This window comes from Schistocerca serialis, chromosome 5 (assembly GCF_023864345.2).
Source record: "Schistocerca serialis cubense isolate TAMUIC-IGC-003099 chromosome 5, iqSchSeri2.2, whole genome shotgun sequence".
NCBI lineage: Eukaryota > Metazoa > Arthropoda > Insecta > Orthoptera > Acrididae > Schistocerca > Schistocerca serialis.
This window is the reverse complement of record NC_064642.1, coordinates 318177255-318205203: the sequence shown is the minus strand read 5'-3', so window position 1 is coordinate 318205203 and position 27949 is coordinate 318177255. Positions and strand designations below refer to the sequence as shown.

The following is a 27949-nucleotide window of genomic DNA, read 5'->3' as shown; positions in this document are numbered from 1 at the left end:
AGTATTTCGGATGAATCATGTTCAATCCATGTCTTTTTCTGACAGGTACGCAACAGTGTGTTTGCGGGAATTCGTTGGCAGCGAACGTGAGGAACGAGTGGGGTAACACCACTTTCCATGTTACCAAGCTGGTTTAAATAGCAGCTCCTCTCTGCAGCCTTACAGTGAGATACTTTCTCCAGGGTACAGATCCGTTGCAAGCAAATTATGGAGCGACGTCTCATGTTGCGAAAATGATAAGCGCAGGAGGATGATTTTACCGAGCGTGTGAAACAGCTATCTTATTTCGGTTCGATGGTATCAAAATTGACTTATTTAGTTTGTAACATCCGGTCGAAACAGTTTGTCATTGTTTTTCAAAGAGTGTGGTATCTGGTATGTGACACTGAGAATGAAATAGGAGTATGTAAGTGTCTATAACATCACGACGAAGAGGTTTAAGCTGTTACAACCTGATTCAAAGGCTGAAGTAATGAGATAAGTACAGGCAATCGACAACTTTGGACTCGGCTGTGGACTCACGAAGCGCAAAGACCAAACAGTTTATATTTGTGTTTCCTCGTATTGCTTCCGTTACCGTGGGAATGTAGGTTTTTTTTCTCAAGCAAGTCATATTATTTTACCAGACTGTATACCCTCAGTGCAAGAGCGTAAACAAAAAACACTAAGCTTTAGAGAGAAATTCACAATGAAAATGAAAATGAGCTAAAGAATTTTCGACAGCATTGCTTTCCAGAGATCACTGAGTAAGCTAAGAACCTAAATTGTAGTCTAATGATGGAGCAAAGCTTCAGAAATATATAGTAAGTAGTACACCTACCAGCTATCTTGGAGTCATAGGCCACGCCCACACCGCAGACCCCGTTGTCTCTGGCAGCTGCCACCTCGCCAGCACAACGGGTCCCGTGACTGCAACGCAACAAAGATAGAAAACTAGTTTGTAACAACACAACAACACAACAGAGACGTATATGAGTAATACTCTTTGGACTTTCTTGGAAAATATATCTGAATGACTTCATGATCTGTGTGTTTATTAATATTTTAAAATACATATTGGCATTATTTATATTGTAAAATATGGTTTTATATTTCTGTGCTGTGTAAAATTACGCCTAGCGACAAGTAGTTATGATCAGTAATAATTCATAACAGCGCTCAGTGTTACTGCTAACAAGAAATTAGTGTACAGAGTAACAGCGAATATGTTCTTCTCCGGAGTCTTTGGATGTTATCAGAAATCCTTTTCCACGCCTCCTTGTTCTTTTTTCCTCATTCGTTGGAGAGGGTGGAAACTGCGTATTGCTTGTTCAAGTAGTCCAGAAATATTCATTAAATTCAGCGCATGCAGTGGCATTCACTGTTGTGAGGCTGTATTTCAGAAACGAATCAAAGACGGACAGAAATGGTTCTCCTTAACAAGATTCGAGTCCGGAAGCCAATTACTTGAAGCCAGATTGTCTCCGCAATCCTGCATGCGATGGGATACAGCCGTGGAGGCCCTTGTTTCACTCTTTGTACTCCAGACGTAGGTTCTCAGAAAATTATTCATTAATTTAAGACCTATATTTGACAGTAATTGGCTTCTTTTACCGAAGTATGCCCTCTTTGCCTTTACTAGCCCACTTCTTATGCTCGCTTTGCTACGTAGTACGTCATGTGTTTTTTTTCCAAGCTAGTGTAATTCCATCACGTTGTCAAGTACATGGTTCCCATTTTATGCTTTGTGTACTGTGATAATGTAAACGGAAGTTCACAATGATAAAATAATTGGATAATAACAGTAAACATATTCGATTGTAGTTTATTTGAGGAGCAGGTTTCATGACTCTTTGGCAATGTTCTGACGACCAGTATGAAATAAAATATGCAATACAGATCGTCACGAGAGTAATATCAGCTGTTACGTCTGTAATTACAAGTTTCTTGTTCTTTTCCTCAACAGGCGTCACTCCACTTCGACAAAACGTGCCGGTTGTCACACTTTTCCTTAACGAATAGGGAATAACAAATAAAATCAATTACATGAAATCCCAAAATTCGAAGAGTGTGGAGGAGGAGGAAAATTGTGTCTCCATACTTTCTGGTAAGATTTGTACCGACAGACTTTCACTGAAGCACAGAGTGAAATGTTCTCGTCCAAATTCTAATGCTTGGGCTGAGATAAGTTAAGCCTGATAAAGACGTTAGAGCGAAATGGTGTGTAGAAATGGTTCCCTCGCAGCAAGAAGTAGGAAAGCAAGACGCTACATACTACTTTTACATCGACGTTAAAACATGTACACACGCTTCATAACTCAGAATACTAGTAATCTTATCTCATTGTTCTATATGCATACAATCATCTCCACACTTCTATTAACACTTTTTAATGTGGTTGATCGACACCTTGATCATGACAACGTGATCATGGACACTGTACTACAGGTTATTTTACGAATTTGTAGAACTATTAATCATACATAGAAATAAACTGTAAGTGCTTACTGTATTCTTTATAAGAACAATACTTTTATGATTTATTGATTCCGTAATCTTTATCAGAACTGCTGTGACTATACTGAAATGAGCCATTCGTAGCTGATTTCTAAGATATCCCAGAGTGCTTTGCACCATTCATATTTTAGTCGGCACATAGACAAGGGAGTAAACTGAATATTTTTACTAACTGATAATGAATTTTCTCATTATTAGAGTTGTCAACGAAGTATGAAGCTGAGACCTGTAATTCATCTTCTTCTCCTCCTTTGTCTTTTTACGTTTCTCTACAGGGTCCGCACTGTTATATGGGTTGAAGTATTTTTGGTGAAAGTTGGTGGCAGAATGTCCCCTTCCTGACGCCACAGCTCCTCCCGGGGAGAAATGTGTGTAGCCTGCCTCATCTGACTGCGTCTAATATAGACTTCATGTTCAAATGTGAGAACGTTTAACTGAATGTTTGTGAATCTTGTAACCGAGTCAGGGTGTGAATACCAGCCCGTTATTTGTCTATATGGATGTGGGAAACAGGTTAAACCACATCCTCTTGGCCGGCTCACCAATCCTCGTCATGAATCCACGAGGCGGATTCGATCCGGGACAGACTCTCCACCCCAAATCCCGAAAGCGGTGCACTGACGCGCTCTGCTATTCGGACGTGTAAAGCTGCTATCGTTACAGACAGCAAATAACTCGGAAACACGAGGAAGCACAGCAAACAACGAAATTTTATTTATTGTGCTTATACTGTATATCAGAAAAATACATGATTAAATTTGCAGGCGATTTTGGGGCGTTCGGGCTGTGAAATCTAGCGCACCGAGCTGTCACCTTGGGCGACAACAACTGCTCTAGCCATGTTTGGTATCGAATCGAAATGAATTTGAATGATAGATATGGATACGTCGTTCTGTGTTGTTTCAGATCTACTGCGAAGCTCATCAATCGTAATGGTTGGCGAGTAACGCCATGCCAGCCTCTATGCACTCCATGATCAGGTGTTTCCAGTGGGTTAGAGATCTGGAGAGTGGTTTGGCTTCAGGCCAACAACCGAACACCCTCTGCATCGGGATGGTCAGAACAGTACGGCAGACACGAAGTCTTGCGTTATCTTGTTAAAAGTTATTACCACCGATACCTCGAAGATAGTGCTCAGATGCCTGTCTTAGCATGTCAGATATGTAGCAACTGCTTTCCAAATTACTAGTTATGCGCACCAGAGGTGACTGTATTTTGTACACAATCGCACTGCATGTCATCACACGCGTTGTTGAGCTCGTATGATGACGACGAATGCAATCTAGCAGTGTTCGTTGTCTTCTGAGCCTCCAAACGGATACGTCCATCGAGAAGGTATATGCAGAAACGAGGCTCGTATGGGCTACTCCTATGTCAATGTGGCCGTTGGGCGCACCACTAGCGGCGTGTCTCTCTGTTGCCCCGTCAATGGAAGCCACAACAACGGCCGCCTTACAGACGGGTCATCATACTATCTGTGTGCGTGACTAGCTGCAAAAAAAGCCCCTCAAGGTACGAGACGTGACAGTAGGACCCTGTATGGACGAGTGAAAAATACTTTTGTCCTCTCTGGCGCAAGTCACATGTAGTCATTGAGATCCTGAATGGCACTGAGCATGGTTCTCCTGAGCTCATCGAGTCCATGTTCGCAAGACAATTGTGGAGTCCCGCCATCGCGAGCAGCAATATCGCGGAACTATGAACCATGGCATCGATGCTCCCGCTATCGAATTTAGGTATGTGCTGGAAGGCGTTTCTAATTCTTACATGAAATGTGAAAAGATCTTCTCTGCGAAATAATTCCTTACGTACTCTATTCAGAAAGCGTTACGCCAACTTACTTTGCGTGGTTGGAATAAAACACTAATCATCTCCACCTACAAACAAGTAACAAACATCATGCCAAATCAACATATTTTCCTTGTCCTCTTCGTAGCAACGTAATGGCCATCAGTGCATTTGACACAGCACTCTACCTATTTTCTTTGGTTATGTGAGGAAGAGAAAACACTGAGGTTATATACAAAGAAGAATTTCTCAGAAAAATCAGTGGTTAGTTCGAAAACTACCAACCAGAGAACAAGCGAACCCAGGTTAACTGAATCACTGCATTTAAGGATACAAACATACTTAGAGACAAAATTGCGCCATTTTGGCTGGTGCGCGGTTTGAATTGAGGAATATTTAAATGTGAAACGTGCTTTTAACTTTTGAGACACGCAGTACGTCGTAGCAGAAAGGAATCATCTACATTTACATCTACATCAACATCTACATGATTACCTTACAATTCAGAATTAAGTACCCGGCAGAGGTTTCATCGAAAAACCTTCAAGCTATTTCTCAACCCTTTGACTTTTGAACAGCGCACGGGAGAAACGAACACTTAGATCTTCCCATGCGAGCTGTGATTCCTGTTATTTTGTTATGATGGTCATTTCTCCATATTTAGGTGGGACACATTAAAATATTGGTGACTGAAATTTCGTGAGAATATCCTGCTGCAGCGAAAACGCCTTTGTGTTAATGATTGGTACTCCAGTTCACGTGTACATCAGTGACACTTTGCCCTATTCCACGATAATTCAAACGAGCCGAGTTGCCCTTGAAATTTTTTGATCTCAATCCTGTCTGGAGGAGATCGGGCAAGCAGTCTCTCTAGTAGACCTATTGCATTTTCTCAGAGTTCTGACAATAATTTGTAGTCTTTAGTTTGCTTTCTTCACAACATTATCTAGGTAATCGTTCCAATATGAGTTATTCGTAATTGCAATTCTTAAGTGTACTTTTGAATTTACACCCTGTAGATTTGTGTAATTTATAGTGTATCCGATATTTAGAGGATACCTCTATGTACAGCGTGACAATCACAGAACTGTATGAAAAGAAGTACATTATTTACAAAGTATGGCGTGCACAAACTTCATTCAACATGTAAACGTCATTACAGATATTCGGATCTAAGTTATGACATGTTCGATATGCCTGGCGTCATTGGCGATGATATGGCGCAGACGAATAGCGAAATTCTACAAGACCCGCTGAAGTGTCTGATTATCGATGTTGTCGATGACCTCCTGAGTAGCTGTTTTCAGCTCAGCAATTGTTTTGGGGTTGCTGCTGTACACCTTGTCTTTAATATAGCCTCACAAAAAGGGGTCGAACGTGTGGGAGTTGCAATCGACGCCCATCCCAGCGGCCTCTGGGTACCACAGAGCCAGAATGCCGTCCCCTAAGTTCTCCTCCAGGGCATCAAACACTCTCTTGCTTGGATGGGGACGAGCTTCATCTTGCATGAACCACATACTGTTGAAATCACGGTCACTTTGGTTGATGGGGATATAATCATCTTCCAAAACTTTCATCTATCGTTCGGTAGCCACTGTGCCATCAAGGAATATCGCACCGATTATTCCGTGACTGGACATTGCACACCACACTGCCGCCCGTTGAGAGCGAAGATACTTCTCGAACACGAAATGCGGATTCTCAGTTCTTCAAATGGGACCATTTTGCTTATTGACAAACTCATCCAAACATAAGTCGTTTTAGTCGCCAGACCATAATGTGCCTATTAATTCCCAACATGTCCCACGGCCAACCGTGCAGTTTGAACGTCCTGAAGCAAACCGTTTAGAAGTTATGACTATTTTATTTCATATGGTTCACTAATTGTCACCCTGTACATGGATTAACACTTTTCATTATTCAGAGTCAATTGCTACTTTTCGCACCATACAGATAGCATGTCTAAATTATATCATATCATGTCTAAATCATTTTGCAATTGGTTTTGATGTTCTTTTGGCTTTGAAAAATGGTAAATACAGCATCATTTGTAAACAATCTAAGACGGCTGCTCAGATTGTCTCTTAAATCGTTTATGTAGATCAGCAACGGAAGCAGGCCTGTAACACTTCCTTGGAGAAGGCCAGATATTACTTCTGTTTTACTCGATGACTTCCCGTCAATAACTACTATTTGTGACCTTCCCGACAGGAATCAATTGCTCTGGTACCAAACTGCAGAAGTCATATTACCGAGTAACGGAGGTTGTCGCGTGTCGACACCCACGTCCAGTTGCAGGGAGTGTGGGAGTAATCAAAAACGGCACTCTATGTTTCACCCTCCTAACGGGTTACGATGCTCGAAATAATAATGAAATGAGCAGCATGCTCCGCTGAAAGAGCGCCAGCGGAAGCCCACAGCAAATGAATTGACCAATGCCTGTGCATTTTGTAATTGCATTGCGTGGAGCTGACAACAACGAAACAAAACAGCATTCGATTACGACACTTGGTGCGCGCAAAATTCGCTGTTGTGAAATCGCCTGTCAAGTGTTATTAAATTTCTGCCGCAAACATACAGCGTAACCTGCAGTGACCAGGTAACCGGCCGTTACCATTTCGAGAAACATATCACACGCATTATGTTTACTGCGGCATTTTGCCGACGCAGATAATGAAAAAGTCACTGTACTTAAATTTTTAAATGCGTTTTTGTGTAATTAGTTTAATCTAATTGTAGCCGCTTTCCTTTCCCTTTTTCCCACCCTCGAGAGAAACAAATTGATTATTCACTGTGCTGTGTACCTGTCAGGTAGCGAAGTTCACTTAACTATGGAAGACAGAAATTCGTTATGTACTGCTATTTTTGGTAAGACTACGCCACTTTATACTACAGGAATTTCTAGAAAATAATCTAAGAAAAATGATAGATCATTTAAAACTGTAATTTGAAAATTTCAAAAGCCAATGTTTAAATACAAAATTTCACGATCTTTCTGTAGAAAAAGTTCATGTCTAAAAAAAGTGTTATTTCAGAGGTTTTCTGTATCTATACGATACGTATATTGTCACTGTTAAAACTCTGTAAATATTTAATTCATCAATGCAAATATGTAAATGTAAAAATTCAATAACGGATAGTATTCTGTGTTTTTTATTAAAATATTTAAGGAATAAGGCCGTGTACACGACAGTTCCAGTAACATGTAGTTGGTTTGTGCGATTTACACCACAGTTTGTAACGAGGCGGTACATGTGTACATGACAAACAAGATGATGTTTTATTGCTTAATTGTTAAAAGTATCTGAACCTCCATCTAAGCGAGAACAAAAACATTATGACGAGTCATATGAACTACACAAGCATTATGAATTTCTGCACACTACTCCTGTTTTGGAATTACACGCTGCAATCACTTATATAATTAATAGCACTTTTCGATATGTTGTGCACGATAGAAATAGAAGAGCTACTTACAGTGTATCTGTAAATTGTCTAGAAATCTTAAGGAGATAGATCATGCTAAAACATAACGTTGTAATGCCGCTTAGAGAGTTACACGCATTTATATAAATGTGTGATTGAGCCTGATAAGCATCAAAGTTAATCGTGAAAGTTAGAAAAATTTAGAAATTTTACTGAGCACCCGAGAATGAAATGTTGGTTTTGCGAAAGAACGTTTAAACTTCACAACACGGTTCAATGTGTGTGAGATTGCGTTGTTCGCAGCAGACTATGTTAAAGGGAAAAACTAGAATTATAGCCGTTGCTGGTTTCAGTTGTTATGGTAAACAGCCAATCATTTAAAATAAATAGTAGGTAAATGAAGTAATGGTAACACTAACCCCCTTCCCCATTACTTCTCGCTTAGTCCTTATACATCGTAATCATTATTTATAATCTTGTTGCTCAAACTCTGACACGTCTTAATTTCTTGCCTCATTTCTCTCCCGCTCCAGTTTTGAGCATTTTTCTGTTTCTGGATTCTGTTATTGTTGTTATTATAATATACAAGGTGATTATAGTAATAAAATGACTTTAAGGCTCTCACATATTTTTCTTTTTACTTCACACTTAAAAATAAGTAGCCTACAGTGTAAATTGTATGTTGTCTGGTCTGATGTAAGAGTGAGTCTGAAGGCACTAATCATGCCAAGGAAACAATGTGAATACAAAATTGCTCGTCTGATTGAACTACCAGGAAATATTTTTATATATAAAAAAAATAATAGTGGCTGATTTCAGAGAAACTGTTTAGTTTCTTTTCGAGGAATTCCCCGGAAAAGAACTTTGGTTTTTATGGAAGATAAGAGAAGATTGAAGTATTTCCAAGTATGATTTGTGTTATCGCGCGCTATTGATACCACGCTACGCCAGCCCACGTTTAGAAATTGTCACCGACCACGCGACCTGGAGGCCAATCTGCGCCCAGCGCCGTAACGGAGCCGACTCACAGCACGCTGCATATGTAAGTCTCACCAGGAACCTCATGAGTGCAAAGTCGCACGTTCAGTCATTAGTAAGGCTCATTTGAAAGTGTTATGTTAACAATTAAGAAAGGACAAATATTTGCTGCTAATGACTCACCATGCGCATCAGTAGGGCGACAGAAAATAAGTGTCTAGGAGGTGCAGTGGTGAACCTTCGCCGGCCGTGGTGGCCGAGCGGTTCTAGGCGCTCAGTCCGGAACCGCGCGACTGCTACGGTCGCAGGTTCGAATCCTGCCTCGGGCATGGATATGTGTGATGTCCTTATGTTAGTTAGGTTTAAGTAGTTCTAAGTTCTGGGGGACTGACGGCCACAGATGTTAAGTCCCATAGTGCTCAGAGCCATTTGAACCATTTTTTTGGTGAACCTTCTATGGGGTGTATGTATAACACTTTACAAAATGGATAGTGTTGAAAAACAAGAAATGTTCAAAACAAACCATTAACTTGCGCCGTGAACACCGAATAATAAATGTCGCGTCACAGTCATCACAAATGTTCGCACCATCAAGATCGAAGACGAGCTCCTTGGGTGTTACAAACGGTGCAGGACGTTCAGCTAGGAATCCACCTTAAAGAATGCGTATAGAATCATATCAGAAGGAGTAGTTTGCTGTAAAGGAATATCATTTTTATAAGCAGACCAGGAATCAAGCAAAGGCAAGTAATTTCCAGCAGCTATTGGCCAATTTTCCACTCTTCCCTGCTCCCGTTGAAAAATCACGCACACGAGAAAGAATCTAGTGGGCAGACCACCTCTAACTTCTCACAGCACAGTAAATAACTTTCTAGCTAATCTACCATCCAGATTAACAGTCGGCATAATTGTATACGAATGTGTTAAGGTATTGGTCTTAGTTAATCTTGATGCAATTCTCTTGGTACCTCTAATCTTCAGGATTCCTTTTACATGCATTTTCTCTTCAACCGCCGATTGCTTGGAGCTGAAAACAAATTTCTCACTGAACAATAGGATAATGTTATTTACATCATCTGCAAATTTTCGGGCCTATTCCGTAGTTTGTTCCGCATCGTCAAGTTGACGCTTTGTTTGAAATTTCGTTATCTTATGTTTTCCAGTTCTGTAGTACGGTTTGAAATTATGCAACCATCGTTTGCTTCCCTTGAAATCACAGTAATCCACGTTGTCAGCAATTTGATGCGCATAACGAAGTAGGACGCTATGAAGCACTTTCTCGAAATTGTATCGAGCGTCCTTGAAACGCGCAAACACCAGTTTTTGTAACAAGTGCACCTGGTCTTCCCTTGTACATCCATAGTTTTTCTTATGCGTCACACGGTCATATTGCTGCGGACTTATTTGAAATCTGTTCTTTTTTTTTTTTTTTTTTTTTTTCTCCTAAGCTGAGGGTAATCTTCCATGTACTTAATTATGTTTAGTACCCGCTCCTTTGTGGCTCCCTGTCCTACATGAATGATGAATTACAGGGGTTGACACTGTTTCAGTATCACCTTCACTTATTAGCACCTTCACTTGTTAGCGCGTATCGTCGTCACTGAACTCCTCATGTACGCTGTCCGCACAGTCCGCGTATACGGCACCACACATTAAGCTCACTCATTTTTCTGAAACGCTAATTTTTCAATTGCCACTTCCTTCTCTCTCTGTGAAATTCCTTTGTTTCCCTTCTGACGAAATGTGAATTTCGGCAACTGTTGTTGTAGGTATATTGCAATGTTTGCTTTGTTTACCTATGTCATTGCTGTGCTTTGCATTAACACCACTAGCACTGTTGTGAGTCACTCGTCGACTAAACAGTTCAATTACGCTTCGCAGCCTCACCTTGTGCTCACTATTGGATACCTATGCTATTAGCAACAAATATTCCGTCTTCTGGGTAAAAAGTATGTGGGGCGTCGAATGCCGTAAACATAATTGGCCTTTTGCGACCTCACACTCAAGGGGTCCTTGTTAGTCAGTTTTATCAGTTAGTTCAGATCTGTCTATCTAGTCTAAACGTCGTCATTTAGCCTCTGTTTTTATTGCGGATACAGGACTATTGCTTCCTCGAGAACTTGCACTGGGTATTGTTCTGGACTTGCAGTTATACAAGCAAAGTAAAAGAAATTTATCAAACACTACGTGTGCATCTTATTACTTTGGTCTCTGTCATGGAACCCACCAACTCCTTGGCATCTACCAGCAGGATGATCAGACATGATTAATGGATAACTCTCGACTAGGACGACGAGTCGACATCTGTAAGCAACGTGGAAAACTCTGATGAATGCGCTTTACGTCTCGAACTAGAACTTGATGGCGACTTATGGATGTCCCCTTACATAAACAACGAATGTCTTGCAGCTGCTTGTACCATCTCCAAATATTCTGAGACGTAGGGGGTATATTGATGTAAATCCTACAAAAACTACCACGCACAGTTGGCCCTGAATTGCAATTGTTGAAACATAGTACACAGATCTTCTTTTGTTAAGGTGTACCGTCAGCTGGACTCGATGCACACTGGATGTTGCCAAGGACATAAACCGACAACTTACGGTGGGGACCAAGGAATACTTTTAGATTCTACGCGAATGATAACATTCGCCCCCAACTATCTGTTTTCATTAAAGTAGAAGAGTGTGAAATCGGACGAAACTTTTTGAAACAGCCTGTGCGCATGCCCCAATTACTTTACAGCAGAGCGAACGCAGAATGAGCAGTGTATCATACGAAAAAAGGAATTTTTGTACTCATTACTCGTTCACATTCCCTTTCGCATTTTCGCATTTTTCGATTTGCGCAATCCAGTATTAGCTGACTACAACAAACCACAATAAATTCAGTCCACTGGTTTTTCACATGTATCACTGTCGTAGGTTTATGCCGGGTACGAACCGAAATGCTACGACGTGATACATTCATTTCCAAGTGAGCAATCATTCGTCTCGTTTGGATTTATTCACAAGCTGACATTGCGCCCTCTGCCGCTGAAATTCTCTCTTTTCGACACTGAGTGAAATGACACGATGGTAAAACCTGTATTCGGGATGGTGGCCGTTCAAATCCATGTGATCATTCACAGTTAGGTTTCCCGTGATTTCGTGAAACAGTTCACACAAATGCCAGGATGCTTCCTTTGAAAGCACAAAACTTGTTTCCTATCCCATCCTTCCCCAATCCGGGCTTGTGTTCGGTCGCTGATAACTTCTTAGTCGATGTGACGTAAAATCTTGATCTTCTTTCCTACCTTCCTCTCGTTTGTCCCTGTGACGTAAAATCTTGATCTTCTTTTCTACCTTTCTCTCGTTTGTCCCTTTTCACTACCCTACCTCACCATAACATTCACTTTTCTGGTCACACTCAAGAGGACGTTGCTCTATTAATATCTGAGCATGTTATTTGGAATCTTAATCATTTATTGCTTGCGCGTTCTTCTACACATTCTTCCTGTGCGTTGTCATTTTCACAGTCGTTGGTGTATGTAGTGCACGATTTTAAACAGTAGTGCATTGGAAATTTGTAAGGTTTAGTTTTACTACTTCCTCCAGGAGGCTCACGGTTCTTTCGTGAGTGCGTGCGTGGCTCCCACGGGGCCCCGAGCTATTGCAGTCCATTCTTCCTTCCCAGGCTGAATTTCCTTCCCTGTGGCCCTCCCTCCCCATCCTCACTTCTTCCCTGTTGCCCCCTCCTTCCCTCTCTCGGTGTTCTTATCTATGTCGACCTGGCTATCCACCTGGTTTCCTGTAGTCCTTGCGGTTTTGTTTGCCCTGCCTTTCTCTTTCATTGTTTTTGGCGTTTTTGTGCTCTGACCGCTTCTGTCTCTAGTGTGAGTCATTTGGAGAAGAATTCCCTCCCTATCGTCTACGGTATGGATACCTCTTCTCCTCCTTCCTTCCCCTCTTCCTCCCACTCCACCCAGCTAAGTCACCAGTACATGTTACCAGTCTATCTTGTGAGGCTGTTATGTACCCATCTGGATGAGGTTCCTGAGAACAAAGGGATCACACTTCAGATACCTGAGCTGTTGCCTCCCCAAGTATGTGCAGGAGTTGTTGCTTGTTGTTCCTGAGCATTGGAGCACAGGAGCCACAGCTGCCTTCCCAGACAACCCTTGCTGAGGGTGGGTGATGCCCATGCGGAGAGCCCCTGATCAGAGTGGGTGCTATCAGTATGGATGCTTTGTGCATGAAGTATATCAAAACCAGGCCATTTTCCTATGGCTGTGTCTTTGAGTGGTAACGGATCTTCGATTGCTACTCCTTATGACCCTGCATCCTTCCCTTCCCTGGCTATACACCGGGAGGAGGGCCAGGCTAGACAGCTTGGGACAAAATATTTTCCCCGCTAGCTGGTCTATAGTTGGACGAATGTGGACACATTCACAGCTACAAAGCTGCTAGTTTTTGTGGAAAAAATCGCAAACCAGTTTGGTGAAGTGGACTCTCTCAGAAAGATGTGATCGGGTTCCCCGTTGACCAAAGCTCCTTCTGCCGCCCAATCTACAGCTTTTTGCGCTTGTGATCGTCATGGCGACGTTGCGGTGCCTGCTCCACCTCACCAGTCTCTCAATATGGACCAGGTAGTCATTTTTTACAGGGACCTCATCCTTCAAACTGATGTGGAAGTCCATGCTAATCTGGGATTAAGAGCCATTCATTTTGTTCAACAAGTGCAGAAAGGTGTAAGGCCAACCACACTGATGCTAGCGCCATTACTCTGGCTTTCTAGGGAAGTACTCTACCAGAGAGTCAATGTTATATGTTGTCTGTGTGATGTGGAGCCGTATGTCCCACCACCCATGAGGTGCTTTCAGAGCTTGCGTTTCAGGCACATGTCTTTCCAGTATATGTCAGACCCTCTATGTGGTGACTGTGGCCAACCACTCCATGAGCGGAGCCCCTGTGCTTCGCAACCTGCGTACACGTGTAAATCGTCACGATCGTCACTCTCCATGCTCATCAGATTGCCTGGCTCACAAGAATATGAATGACTCCATGCTATATCGATGACTTCTACTTTTGCGTCTGTTATGTAATTTCACCGTCCTACCTCTTCCTTATCCTCATCCTCTCCTCTCTCCTCTCCCCCACCCCTGCAATTCAAACTCTCTTTCGTCTGGGCGCCACTCCCCTTCCCCAGTCGAAGAAGTGTCCCACTTCTTTGGTGCCCATTGGTGATAGGGCTTCCTTCTGGGACCCCTCCCCTCAGCATCTGCTACCACAAGGCCTGCTACCACAACTCGGATCTTGCAGAAGCTTACTATCCCTCTGTGCCCTGCCCTCCCCAACCTATGAAAGAGAAGAAGAAGAAACACAAGTCTTGGTGATCTGGCGATGTGGTTGGCTCCAGCCCATTTACCTCCCATTTGGATGGCTACTCTCTGATTATTCAGTAGAACTGTAATGAATACTACCATCACCTCCCAGAGTTGCAATCCCTTATTACCTTTTACTCAGCAGCTTCTGTCGTTCCCCACGAATCTCATTTTACGCCACATCCTGCAAGGTTGTCAGCAGCAGTCTTCAATTTCCAGCAGTCCCCTTCCAGGTGGCCTTTGTACAGATCCATCAGTTCTTGCAGAACAACTTGCTACCCATTTTGCGACGGCATTGGCTTCAGCTTCCTATCTAGCTGCCTTCTTCCTCCAGAGACGGTGGGCTGCAGCTACGCACATATATTTTACCTGTGTCAAGCTGAATCCTACAATGAACTTTTTACTGAATGGAAACTTCTTCTGGCCCTCTCTTTTTCCCATGATTCAGCTCCTGGCCCTGACCCCATCCATAATCAATTGCTTCAACACATCAATCCTCCACAACGCCAGTATCTCCTCCAAGTGTTTGACCCTGTTGGCTCCAAGGCACTTTTCCCTTACAATGGAGAGACCGTATTGTAGTTCCTGTTCTTAACCCTGCCAAGGACCCATTCTCGATTGATAGCTAGCGGCCCATCATTGGAATGAAAATGTCCTCCCCCACCCCCCCTTCCAAATTACTAGAACAGATTATGGCTCGTCAGCCCAGTTGGGTTCTTGAATCTTGAGACATTTTATCCACTTATCACTGTGGCTTTTGGGAGCGACAGTCTCCAACTGATCATATGCTTCGATGGGAAACTGCAGTTCAGTAGGCCTTTTCTCAGTGCCGCCATCTTGTTGCCATTTTCTTTTATCTTTATAAGGCCCATGATACAGCTTGGCACCATCACATCCTTCTTATGTTCCATGAGTGGAGTCTTTGGGGCCCTCTCCCTAATTTTGTTCGCAAATTCCTGTCCAATTGGTCCTTCAGAGCCCAGGTTGGCACTGTTCTCAGCTGTACAAGGACCCAGGAGAATGACATTCTATTGGGCTCCATAGTAAGTGTCCTTTTTTTAATCCCTGCTAATGGACTTGTGGCCTCTGCCGGACCATTGGTCACCATTGCTCTGTATGTGGGTGATTTCTGTATTTGAGTTACTTCCTTGTAGACACTCTCACACAGTTTTCACTTTTCTGTAGCCATACTACAGTCCATCTTGATGCTCAATGCCTGACTATTGTCCTCCAGTTCCGTTTCTTGTGTCTTCTTTTTGACAACAAGCTTACTTGGTTGCCCCATATCTATTATCTGAGGGTTGACCATTTTCGTAGACTCGATGTTCTTCTCTTCTAATGTTCTTCACTCTTGGGGCACGGATCGTTCGACCTTTCTCTGCCTTTACTGGGCATTAGTTCTGTCCCATCTGTCCTATGGTTCTCAAGATTATGCATCAGCAGTCCCTTTCATGCTGATTCTCTTGGATCCGGTTTACCATCATGGCATTCATTTAGCTACTGGTGCATTTCGCACTAGACTTTTAAATAGTCTTCTGGCTGATGGTGGGATCACTTCCCTTTCGAAACGGTCCCAGTTCTTGGCTTCCCATGCCATCACTTTTTCCTGCTCACACTTCCTATTCTACTCTTTTTACAGCTTCAGAGCATCTCCTACCAGCTGCCTGTACTCAGACAGGTTTACTGATTGGGCTCTGCCTGAGCTCTCTCTGCCGTGACTTCCACCTCCCCTCCTTGCCCTCTTCCCTACGTTCTCCCCCGACCATTCCTCTTGGTTAGTTCCTTGGCCACGGATTTGGATGGATCTCTTTCAGGGACCAAAAGCCTCCATCGCTCCAGTTTTGTTCTCTTGCTTGTTCTGAACGCTGCTCTGGGCGTTTCAGGATGCCATTGTTTTTTACACCAATGGCTCTAAATAAACTGATCAAGTGCGATATGCTTTCATGTCTACTGTTGGCACGGAACATCACCTCTTGTCTCCATGTGTGGGGTGTTTACTGTGGAACTGATCGCTATCTATCAGGCTCCGTGTTTTATTAAACTGTCATCCCTCACTCAAGTATCGTTATGTATGGAGTCAAAGAGTGGCCCTTAGGCTACTGCTCTGTGCTTTTCACACCACCCCTTGGTCTCTGCCAACCATGACCTCGCTGATCTTGGTGATGCTGCTTGTTTGGTTGATTTCCTTAGGGTTCTTGACCTCAGAGGTGTCCCAGCTAATGAACTTCCTGATCATGTGGCTGGCAGCCCGACCATATACCCCCTGTTCTCCGTGACCCCTCCAGGGTTCTATTTGCGACTTTTCATCACATTCCTTTTTGCCCAATTGTGACCTCACTTTTGGAAATCTACCCCCCCCCCCCCCCCCCATCTAATAAACTTAGCGCCATCAAGAAGACTGCCATCATGTGGCACTCTTCCCTCTGCCTCTCCTGTCGGCAATCTACCATCCTCTACCGTCTTTGTATTGGCCATACTAGGTTCACCCAAGATTTTTTACTCTGCAATGATCCCCCTTCCCCCCTTTGTAGTTGTGGGGCTCCACTCACGGTGACCCATATTTTGCTAGACTGCCCCCGACTTTTGACCCTTCACACGAAATATGCACTCCCACCCACCTTGTCTCGGGTGACAGTGGACGACCCTCATATGGTTAAATGCGTCCTCGATTTTTTTCCGCAAAAGTACATTGTACTCTCAGGTATAAGTCCTTGAATTTCACTCTGGAAATTCAGTCCCTCAGTTAGCGTAGGCGTTGGTTATGGAGGCCTTGACCTTGGCTCTACGCTGGCCAGGTTCTCTCTGCCTTTTCCTTACATTTTGTCTGATCTGTTGTGGTGTTTTGTTTCCCCTTTCTTGCGTTTTTTCTTCTAGTGTTTCCCTCGTTGTATCGTGAAAATGATATGGTGTGGATGTAAGGACGGGTCGATGGCAGTGATGGCGCTCCACCACACATATTGTCTCTGGAGCACCCCTGCTCTTCCTTTTTCCATCCACCCCCTCCTGTTCTTTCCTCTTCCTACAGCCTTGAGGTCCCTTTTCCCTCTTTATTTGCATGTTATCCCTTCCCCTTGGCTGAACTGAACTGTTTGTGTTCCTTTCTTGATTTCTGCCATCCTAGATCATCGGATCAATGACCTTTCTGTGCGGTCCGCTCCCCCAAATCAACCAACCAACCAACCAGTTCTGCTATTAGGAATTGAAATATGCTTATAATATCAATAAAACACTACATAAGCAACCATTAAATTTGTTTTATTTTCATTTAAGACGTGTTTCGGAATTCTGCTCTGTCATCAGGTGGCAGTCTCCGTGCTTATCTCAGGTATATTGTTCCTGAGTGACCAACCATATCGAAATATCTCGAGTTCTCTGCATCTTCGTTATGTATTTTCCTCTAGAGCTGTGCAGCTGAACTTATCATTTTTACAGTTCATAAATTAAACGTCCATCTGCCACATATGATGGCAAGAAAGCCTAGGAAATCTGGAAAAGAATAAAACAAAAACTTCTACCCCATTTAATCGGTATTCTGTGGAACATTGACTACCAGAGGGATGTAAGAAAGGTCTATATTCAACTTACTATGAAGCCAGTCCAGATCTATATTCATCTTATCATGAATCCATTCTAACACATGCAACTTATACTCGAATTAAAACACAAAGAAAGAGAGGAGAATGCAGCAGCTGAAAGTTTGACTGGAAAGAGACAACGAGAGAGACTCAGAAAGAGATATGCAGATACAGTGAGAGTCCCCACGAAACAAGGGAATAAAGCTGAAATATACTTCAAGAAATAGGGAATGGTGGAGAGACAGACAACAATGGAGGTCCTTCATTCGAAACCCTACCAAGGCAGCTGGATACGGCAACAAAGTAAACAGTCAATGTGTAAAGCACAGGAAAGTACGTAAGAAGGACGCAGAGGACTGCAGCTGTTTCCATATCGTTGGTTTCCCAGGAGCAATGCACCTGAACTACGTAGATACCGCAACTGTCAGCAGGCGATGAAGTAAAGAATCCAAAACACTTCGTAAATTTTTTTAAAAATGCTACCTTGGTGTGCGATATGAATTATATCATTCGACGTGTGTACATGTGATGGGTGCCAATGTTGAAGTGGTCACGCCTAAAATGTCAGTTAAATTAGTGGTGATATTGACAACCTGAAACTGGGAATGTTTTTCATGTTAATCATTTCCCTAAGTTGTGATAACGGTCTAACTTAATCAGGATCGATGTTTGGAATCTAATCCTAGGAAAAGTAGAACAACTGAGTACTGACCAGATATTTATTGTACAACACTGAAAGAAAAATATGGAAATTGAACAAGTATTTACGAGGAACCCTAACTCCTCTTCATTACCCTAAATTTGATACCGGCAAAACATTTATGACTTGAATCAAAATCGCACTGCTTTTATTAGGCGGTAATACTAACTGGTTGATACTGATTAGCATTGAAGAAAAACAGGTCTCCACCCTGACTGGCACTGATAGTAAAGAGTTCCGTTGTCGAACAAATGGAACTTAACGCCTCTGCTATTAAATATGCCCTATGTGACGAGCCGTGGTACTTTTATCACCAAATTCAGCGCTGGGAAGGGCAGTTCTGCAACGCCTATCTGCGCAGTGCTGCCGGCCATTGTCGAGACGAAGTGCATGACGTAGCTGTAAATTCTTACAACACAAGGGACGTCAAACGGCGTCCGCAAACTCCTAAGGTCGAAACTACGCCAGTACAATGTCAGACATGAACCAAGAGTTCTGCTTACTCGTAAGTCAGGAGCAGATACTTGAGTGTGCTACCTTAAAGAAGCACTTCATAATGCCTTAGATCCGTTTCCCTGCTGACAGAGAAAAGAATGATGCCATTCCTAGTGGCGAAATTAGCACTTTATCACATATAATAGTGAGAGCGATCAGTGCCACCTTGCCAGCAATGTCTGACAACGCTATCCAGCGATGTGTGTCCTCTCAGCATCTTCCAGAGAGTCCTTCAACCCACAATACCCAGTTTAGAACAAATATCGCCTTGTTACTGTGCACTCTCCATGCAGCCAATCACCGCACCTGTTATAAACAGAATATCTCAGAATCTATAGGTCATGAAACTGTCAGCCAACCGCCTTCAGCTCATACTCAGTTTGGTAGAAACTTCAAGAACAAATTGTAGCTCATCCTCTGATCACAAATTCAGCTAATCACATTCGTTACCCGGCCATATGGTGAGAATACGCCTTGGTGTCTGGGATGAGAACTTCTGCAATCGTTAACTTGAATCTGCGCAGGCATTAGTCACGCGTATCTTCATGCGGAAAAGGATGCTAGCAGCGCCTGTAACCTGCGATCCTTTCAGCATTGCCTCGCCCCTGGCTCTTTCTTAACAATGGCACGGCTGCCACGATGTGACCGCTCAACCGCCTTCTCGAAGGGGAGGCGGTCCTAGACAGTAAACGCTCACATCGTACTATTCATTCAGAGCCGTAAAAACTGTCCTGCCTCCAGTCATTATCCCGTGTCACCTCACTTCGGAGACCGTGGCGGGCCTCATTCTCCCTGCTGTCAGGGCTAGCGCGAAATTACCCTCAAAGCAAGCAGTTCTACAGAACTGTTAGTACGACGCTCCCCAATATCAACCAATAAATCATTAACAATTCGATAACCTCATCTAAAAAATACGATTCCATACAGAGTAGATATGAAATATGAATCGTCAAAATTATTTATGTGTGACCGTCTTACAAAAAACGTAAAATTTAGTGACTGGCTACTTTGTGTTTTAATTTACATTTTTGCTGTGGCCTCCACCAGACATTACGGCGCCTAGAGTATCAGCAACCAAACTGACAGCCTGCAACCGCGGGTTGTCCGCCTTTACAGGCACACCGAAGCACTACACAACCGACTGAAGAAAAACCACAGCAAAGACACCAGCGGCCACCAGGGCCACTACCGGCCCACATAAACATAAAGAAGAGGTTACTGCAGATCCCGGAACTATTTTCACACGTCAACCATGTGATGGAAAATAGTTCCGAGGTACTCAGCCGCCGAAGCGCTATAAAGGCCGACGCTCGGCCGCAGATCGGCAGTTCATCGACCGCCAGCAGACTTGGATAACTGCCGCCCCGGCAGCCCGGCTTGGATCTTCTCGCTGATCTCTGGATTAGGCTTGGTATATCGGAGAAGTCTCTGGCGGAGACTAGTAGGAAATTATTTCAGTTGTTTCTATCTTATTCTTGTATGTAGTTCTGATTCGAAGACGGATCACTGTTTTGTGTTGGTGTTATACTTGGAGAATTTGTTTTGGTTAATTGAACTGTCCAATAAATTGTTTCGGACTTTCATCGTTAATTTCTTCTGCTCACGTAGACATATCAATTTTAAGCAGACGTTCAGGGAAAGACATGTGTATGTATAAAAATTAAAAAATATTGAAAGGTCTCAAAACTAAATAACCAACTAGCATATATAAAATGTGCATCAGGAAGCTCGATGGGCAGAAAGCTAGAGTGGAGTTGGGAAGATGGTCTCCATTTACAGCGACAAGAAAGTATATAGGGTAAAGAGAAAGGAGAGGAAAGCAGAAAGCAAAATTGGAGGCCTACAACAAATCCAAGAGGGCGGATGTTTACTTTTCGCAGGAACCTTCCTCGTCGCGGATAATTGGCGACCTGTGTACGGGCACGCCGCTTGCACTTGTTGCCTTGGCGGGACGGCGGCGCTGTGTCAGATCATTAGGGAGCAGGTAGCCGTGTAGCAACAGGCTGCAGGCCGGCCCAGTAGTCGCTACTCGCTACCGGGAGACAACGCCGCTGCCCAAGGCTCCAATTAACAGACGCCGTAACGAACCGTCCTCTCCGCCCTCGCTGCTAGGCCCCCGGCCTCGCCTCTGCTGTGCGTCAAGGTCGTCCAGAGTCACTACTCGACGACTGGTCTGAGCAGGCAGTCTACATATACATCTATAATTCGCAGGCCTCTGCACAGCGCATGGTGGAGGGTACATTTTTCCTAATATATTCACGTATTATTCACAATTAGTAAGGTGTTCCGGGCTGTTATGCAGTGGTCGACTAACTTTCACTTTAAAACCCGATGTTTCGTCCGCATCTGCGGAGGACATTCTCAAGGGGCATCGTAGCTTTGTTGGATGTCCGATTCACACCCTGGCTCGCTAGCACAGAAGGGAGCCAAAGTGTGAATCGTAAATTCAGCAAAGCTACGGTCCCCCTTCAGAATGTCCTCTGCAGATGGGGAGGAAACATCGGGTTTTAAAGTGAAATCCATTCGATCACGGCATAATAGCCCGGAACATTTTACTAATTGTGACATTTTCGGCTGTGAAAGTTTATATTTTGCAAGTTCCATATCAATCGAGGGAAATACACTCCTGGAAATGGAAAAAAGAACACATTGACACCGGTGTGTCAGACCCACCATACTTGCTCCGGACACTGCGAGAGGGCTGTACAAGCAATGATTACATGCACGGCACAGCGGACACACCAGGAACCGCGGTGTTGGCCGTCGAATGGCGCTAGCTGCGCAGCATTTGTGCACCGCCGCCGTCAGTGTCAGCCAGTTTGCCGTGGCATACGGAGCTCCATCGCAGTCTTTAACACTGGTAGCATGCCGCGACAGCGTGGACGTGAACCGTATGTGCAGTTGACGGACTTTGAGCGAGGGCGTATAGTGGGCATGCGGGAGGCCGGGTGGACGTACCGCCGAATTGCTCAACACGTGGGGCGTGAGGTCTCCACAGTACATCGATGTTGTCGCCAGTGGTCGGCGGAAGGTGCACGTGCCCGTCGACCTGGGACCGGACCGCAGCGACGCACGGATGCACGCCAAGACCGTAGGATCCTACGCAGTGCCGTAGGGGACCGCACCGCCACTTCCCAGCAAATTAGGAACACTGTTGCTCCTGGGGTATCGGCGAGGACCATTCGCAACCGTCTCCATGAAGCTGGGCTACGGTCCCGCACACCGTTAGGCCGTCTTCCGCTCACGCCCCGGAGACGTGTCGTCTTCAGCGATGAGAGTCGCTTCTGCCTTGGTGCCAATGATGGTCGTATGCGTGTTTGGCGCCGTGCAGGTGAGCGCCACAATCAGGACTGCATACGACCGAGGCACACAGGGCCAACACCCGGCATCATGGTGTGGGGAGCGATCTCCTACACTGGCCGTACACCACTGGTGATCGTCGAGGGGACTCTGAATAGTGCACGGTACATCCAAACCGTCATCCAACCCATCGTTCTACCATTCCTAGACCGGCAAGGGAACTTGCTGTTCCAACAGGACAATGCACGTCCGCATGTATCCCGTGCCACCCAACGTGCTCCAGAAGGTGTAAGTCAACTACCCTGGCCAGCAAGATCTCCGGATCTGTCCCCCATTGAGCATGTTTGGGACTGGATGAAGCGTCGTCTCACGCGGTCTGCACGTCCAGCACGAACGCTGGTCCAACTGAGGCGCCAGGTGGAAATGGCATGGCAAGCCGTTCCACAGGACTACATCCAGCATCTCTACGATCGTCTCCATGGGAGAATAGCAGCCTGCATTGCTGCGAAAGGTGGATATACACTGGACTAGTGCCGACATTGTGCATGCTCTGTTGCCTGTGTCTATGTGCCTGTGGTTCTGTCAGTGTGATCATGTGATGTATCTGACCCCAGGAATGTGTCAATAAAGTTTCCCCTTCCTGGGACAATGAATTCACGGTGTTCTTATTTCAATTTTCAGGAGTTTATTTGGAGATATTCGAACCCACATGGAGGATTACCGGCAATTGTTATTCTCGCGAACTGCAGCAGGAAAGGGGGGAAGTGACAGTCGTATATGCAGTACACATCGCAAAATGGGTTCCGTAGTGTAGATGTAGATGTACACTCCGAAGCAAAATTAAAGGATCACTTTTTCGAAAGTCCGTAATTATCTTCCATTCTGACGCATAAGTTTAAAAAAAGATATTTAAAACGTTTCTCTGCTATTATGCAAAAGCGTGGTGCCCTGTGACGTCATCTTTGGCGACGTTTCAGACAGAGAGGTATCGACGCATGCAAGAAAAAGATCACATCTCAGAAGGTCATTTATGGAATAAGATGGGTTGATGACGTCACAATGGTACCAACAATTACCAAAATTCTGCCCAGTGTCACCGTGGACGTGTCACATGATGGAAAGGTAGACATACCCCTTCTCGCCCACATTTCACCCTGTATTTTGTCGCCTCTGCGATGGATGTCTGAACCGAGACACCCAGCGTTAAAATCACACGGTTTTCTTGTGTGTGGCCGAGGGAAACATTTCAGATACATCGCGCTTAGAATCGTCACGACAAGGCCTCAGGTGGTGGCATAAAGGGCGTCAATGAAACCATCACTTCCATTGTGGCGTCGATTCCCACATATTTCGCCCTCGAAAAGGTAGTTCGCAGCGCGACAAGCAGCAAGACGACGTTTTTGACAACCTCCTGTAGCGTGATCACGGAGGTGGGGTTCAAGATTAACGTGTGTGCCATTAAAACGGTAAAGCGTCCCTCGACCTCCCCTCCGCCCTTCAGTAGGGAACACTCTCGGTGCCACACACTCACCTTAGTAGAGCACGTTACAAATGTACCTATGAGAAACTCCCACATACATTCAGCCTCGCTGCAGCTATAGCTCCTGAACGTTAGGCAACCACTCCGACACATTGTGTGGTATTTGCCTGCTTACAGGCGCTAGAGCAGCTGCGAGGCGGAATGTCTGTCGTGTATAACAGGTTATTTGCGGCGTGCTCAGCTAAGGTGTGTTAGTAACACTGAGGGCGTTGCCAAATAAGGAGGGTCGTAGAGGGACTCATGCCATTTTATGAACTTAGGCCCATCCCCCTCCAACCCCTCCCCGTGATCACACCATTGGTGGGCACGAAACGGGACACCTGAGAAAGCATAAAGGCCCTTTGCCTCCTGGGATCAAGTTCAGATTTCGTGGAATGGTTTTCAACGGTCTCTAGCGATTCCACTCTGTATACCGGAGCTAAAATTTCTGTCGTCCTACACTCCAAAGCGGTCTGACCACTGTCAGAGGCGCAGCCCCCTTAGAGTAGGGTTGAAACGCCCAGTGGATACCAGCAGTGCTAAACTTTGTCAAGAACGTCGTCCAGCTGCTCGTTGCACCGCGAACTGTTGTTTTCGACAGCGAAATATATGGGAATCCATGTCCCAAGGAAGGGATGGTTTTATTGACGGCCTTTATGCCACCCTCTGAGACCTTGTCGTGTCGATTTTGAGCGGTTGTGTGTCTAAAACGTTTTCCTCGGCGACCTATAAGAAAACCATGTGATTTCAATTATGGGATTCGTGGATCAGACCTCCATCACGGAGGCGCAAAAGAAGGGGTGAAATGTAAGACGAGATGTGACGACGTTCCCATTGTGTGAGACGTCCACGGTAGCGTTGGCCAGAATTATGGTAATATCTGGTGCCAATGTGACGTTATTAACCTCCTTACAGCTTACATGAACTTCCGAGATGTGCCCTTTTTTACATTTGTCGATACCTTGCTTTTTGAAGCGTCACCGATTCCGAGGATGACGTCACCATTACTGAGGAAGGTTGTAGGCACCTTCGACTCGTGCTTCAAAACATATGCGTAGGATCCGGAAACAATTACGGGATTTGGAATTGTTTCATATCGCATTGGTTATTACCTCTAGATAGACTGATGAGCCAAAACATTATGACAGTTATTTAACACGAGAGTGAAAATCTGCTTGATGACCTTGCGGGCACGTGCCGAGGTGCGACAATAACACAAGTATAAATGAGGCAGAGAGGAATGAGAAATCATTCCTGTGACAATAAGGCAGAAAATGAGAAAATCTGTTGACATAAGAGACTTTGATAAAGGGCAGACTATTGTGACACGGTAGCTGGGAACGAGCATCTCAGAAATGGCGAAACCGCTTGGCTGGCGTCCTGTGGCAGATCTGACGAATGAGCACAATGCTGGTGTAAGCACAAGTGCTTCGGAACGTATCGTTCCGACCACGTTGTCGAACATGAGGCTCTGCAGCAAACTACCACGATGTTTTCTAATGTAGATACCGTTGACATCGTCAATTACGACTGCAGGAGGAACGGAATAATACAGACTGGACCATGAATCAATAGTAACATGTCGCATAGTCGGATAAATCCTGCTGTCACCGTGAAGGGCATTTGGCAGTCCTCTATTACTAACACTGCCAAATCCAGATTGACGTGGCGACCCCGTGAAGGTATGGCACAAAGCCAGGAAATAGAAGAAGAAAGGACATTGGTCTTCAGTGCTTATCCTGCAAGAGCCGTGCATAAAATTGAGTGCACCCAAAAAAGGAAAGAAAAAAGGTGGGAGGGGGCCGGGGGGAAAAGTAGGGCAAATATCCCTCACTGAGAAAGCTACAAATTTAGACACCTCTACGGAGTAAGATGCTGTAAGTAGCCAGAATGAATTTTGACCCTGCAGCGGAGGGTATACTGATTTGAAACATCTTGGTAGATCTGACCTATGTAGTGAGCCGATATTTGAACTAAGGACCTTTGATTTTCTGGTAAGGGCAGTATCGACTGAGTTATCGAAGCACGACTCACGACCCACTTCGAAAAGAATCCTCTAGCCTGTGACTGTCATTTCTACATCTACATCTACATCCATACTCCGCAAGCCACCTGACGGTGTGTGGCGGAGGGTACCCTGAGTACCTCTATCGGTTCTCCCTTCTATTCCAGTCTCGTATTGTTCGTGGAAAGAAGGATTGTCGGTATGCTTCTGTGTGGGCTCTAATCTCTCTGATTTTATCTTCATGGTCTCTTCGCAAGATATGCGTAGGAGGGAGCAATATACTGCTTAACTCTTCGGTGAAGGTATGTTCTCGAAACTTTAACAAAAGCCCGTACCGAGCTACTGAGCGTCTCTCCTGCAGAGTCTTCCACTGGAGTTTATCTATCATCTCCGTAACGCTTTCGCGATTACTAAATGATCCTGTAACGAAGCGCGCTGCTCTCCGTTGGATCTTCTCTATCTCTTCTATAAACCCTATCTGGTACGGATCCCACACTGCTGAGCAGTATTCAAGCAGTGGGCGAACAAGCGTACTGTAACCTACTTCCTTTGTTTTCGGATTGCATTTCCTTATGATTCTTCCAATGAATCTCAGTCTGGCATCTGCTGTACCGACGATCAACTTTATATGATGGAAATGAGCGTTTGGCGTCATTGGCCGGGAGGCCCCTCGCGGGGCAGGTCCGGCCGCCATATCGCAGGTCTTATTACATTCGGCGCCACATTGGGCGACCTGCACGCCGGATGGGGATGAAATGATGATGAACACAACACAACACCCAGTCCCTGAGCGGAGAAAATCTCCGACCCAGCCGGGAATCGAACCCGGGCCCAGAGGACGGCAATCCGTCACGCTGACCACTCAGCTACTGGGGCGGACAACTTTATATGATCATTTCATTGTAAATCACTCCTAATGCGTACTCCCAGATAATTTATGGAATTAACTGCTTCCAGTTGCTGACCTGCTATTTTGTAGCTAAATGATAAAGGATCTATCTTTCTATGTATTCGCAGCACATTACACTTGTCTACATTGAGATTCAATTGCCATTCCCTGCACCATGCGTCAATTCGCTGCAGATCCTCCTGCATTTCAGTACAATTTTCCATTGTTACAACCTCTCGATACACCACAGCATCATCTGTAAAAAGCCTCAGTGAACTTCCGATGACATCCACCAGGTCATTTATGTATACTGTGAATAGCAACGGTCCTATGACACTCCCCTGCGGCACACCTGAAATCGCTCTACTTCGGAAGACTTCTCTCCATTGAGAATGACATGCTGCGTTCTGTTATCTAGGAACTCCTCAATCCAATCACACAATTGGTCTGATAGTCCATATCCTCTTACTTTGTTCATTAAACGACTGTGGGGAACTGTATCTAACGCCTTGCGGAAGTCAAGAAACATGGCATCTACCTGTGAACCCGTGTCTATTGCCCTCTGAGTCTCGTGGACGAATAGCGCGAGTTGGTTTCACACGACCGTCTTTTTCGAAACCCATGCTGATTCCTACAGAGTAGATTTCTAGTCTCCAGAAAAGTAATTATACTCGAACATAATACGTGTTCCAAAATTCTACAACTGATCGACGTTAGAGATATAGGTCTATAGTTCTGCACATCTGTTCGACGTTCCTTCTTGAAAACGGGGATGACCTGTGTCCTTTTCCAATCCTTTGGAACGCTACGCTCTTCTAGAGACCTACGGTACACCGCTGCAAGAAGGGGGCAAGTTCCTTCGCGTACTCTGAGTAAAATCGAACTGGTATCCCATCAGGTCCAGCGGCCTTTCCTCTTTTGAGCGATTTTAATTGTTTCTCTATCCCTCTGTCGTCTATTTCGATATCTACTATTTTGTCATCTGTGCGACAATCTAGAGAAGGAACTACAGTGCAGTCTTCCTCTGTGAAACAGCTTTGGAAAAAGACATTTAGTATTTCGGCCTTTAGTCTGTCATCCTCTGTTTCAGTACCATTTTGGTCACAGAGTGTCTGGACATTTCGATTTGATCCACCTACCGCTTCATTCTAGGAGTGTAGTCCCGCAAGGTATGCAAGAGAACTTGTGCGAGTAATTTTCTTCATGTAGGCCGTATATTTGTTGTTGGAAAGTGTCACGGCTGTTGATTAATTAACAAATATTTACTTCATTACGTTTCGCACGACTGGCCAATTTCGACATTATGGGACATTCTCAAGTGCCATAGGTACCAACAGTCTGTCGTAATATATCCGACTACAACAGCGGAAGTACTGCTGGAGATGAAGCTTAGACGACGTGTCGTGAATTGTGCTT

The 27949-nt window shown here is 44.6% G+C and overlaps 1 protein-coding gene across 1 annotated transcript in view; it reads right to left on the bottom strand.

Annotated features, from left to right (window-relative positions):
• Window positions 1-27949, bottom strand: part of LOC126481920 (neuroendocrine convertase 2) — a 1488910-nt gene that overhangs the window by 325927 nt on the left and 1135034 nt on the right. The window contains exon 6 of the mRNA XM_050105880.1: window positions 821-909. Coding sequence (XP_049961837.1) covers window positions 821-909 — 89 coding nt within the window. The remainder of the gene's footprint in view (window positions 1-820; window positions 910-27949) is intronic.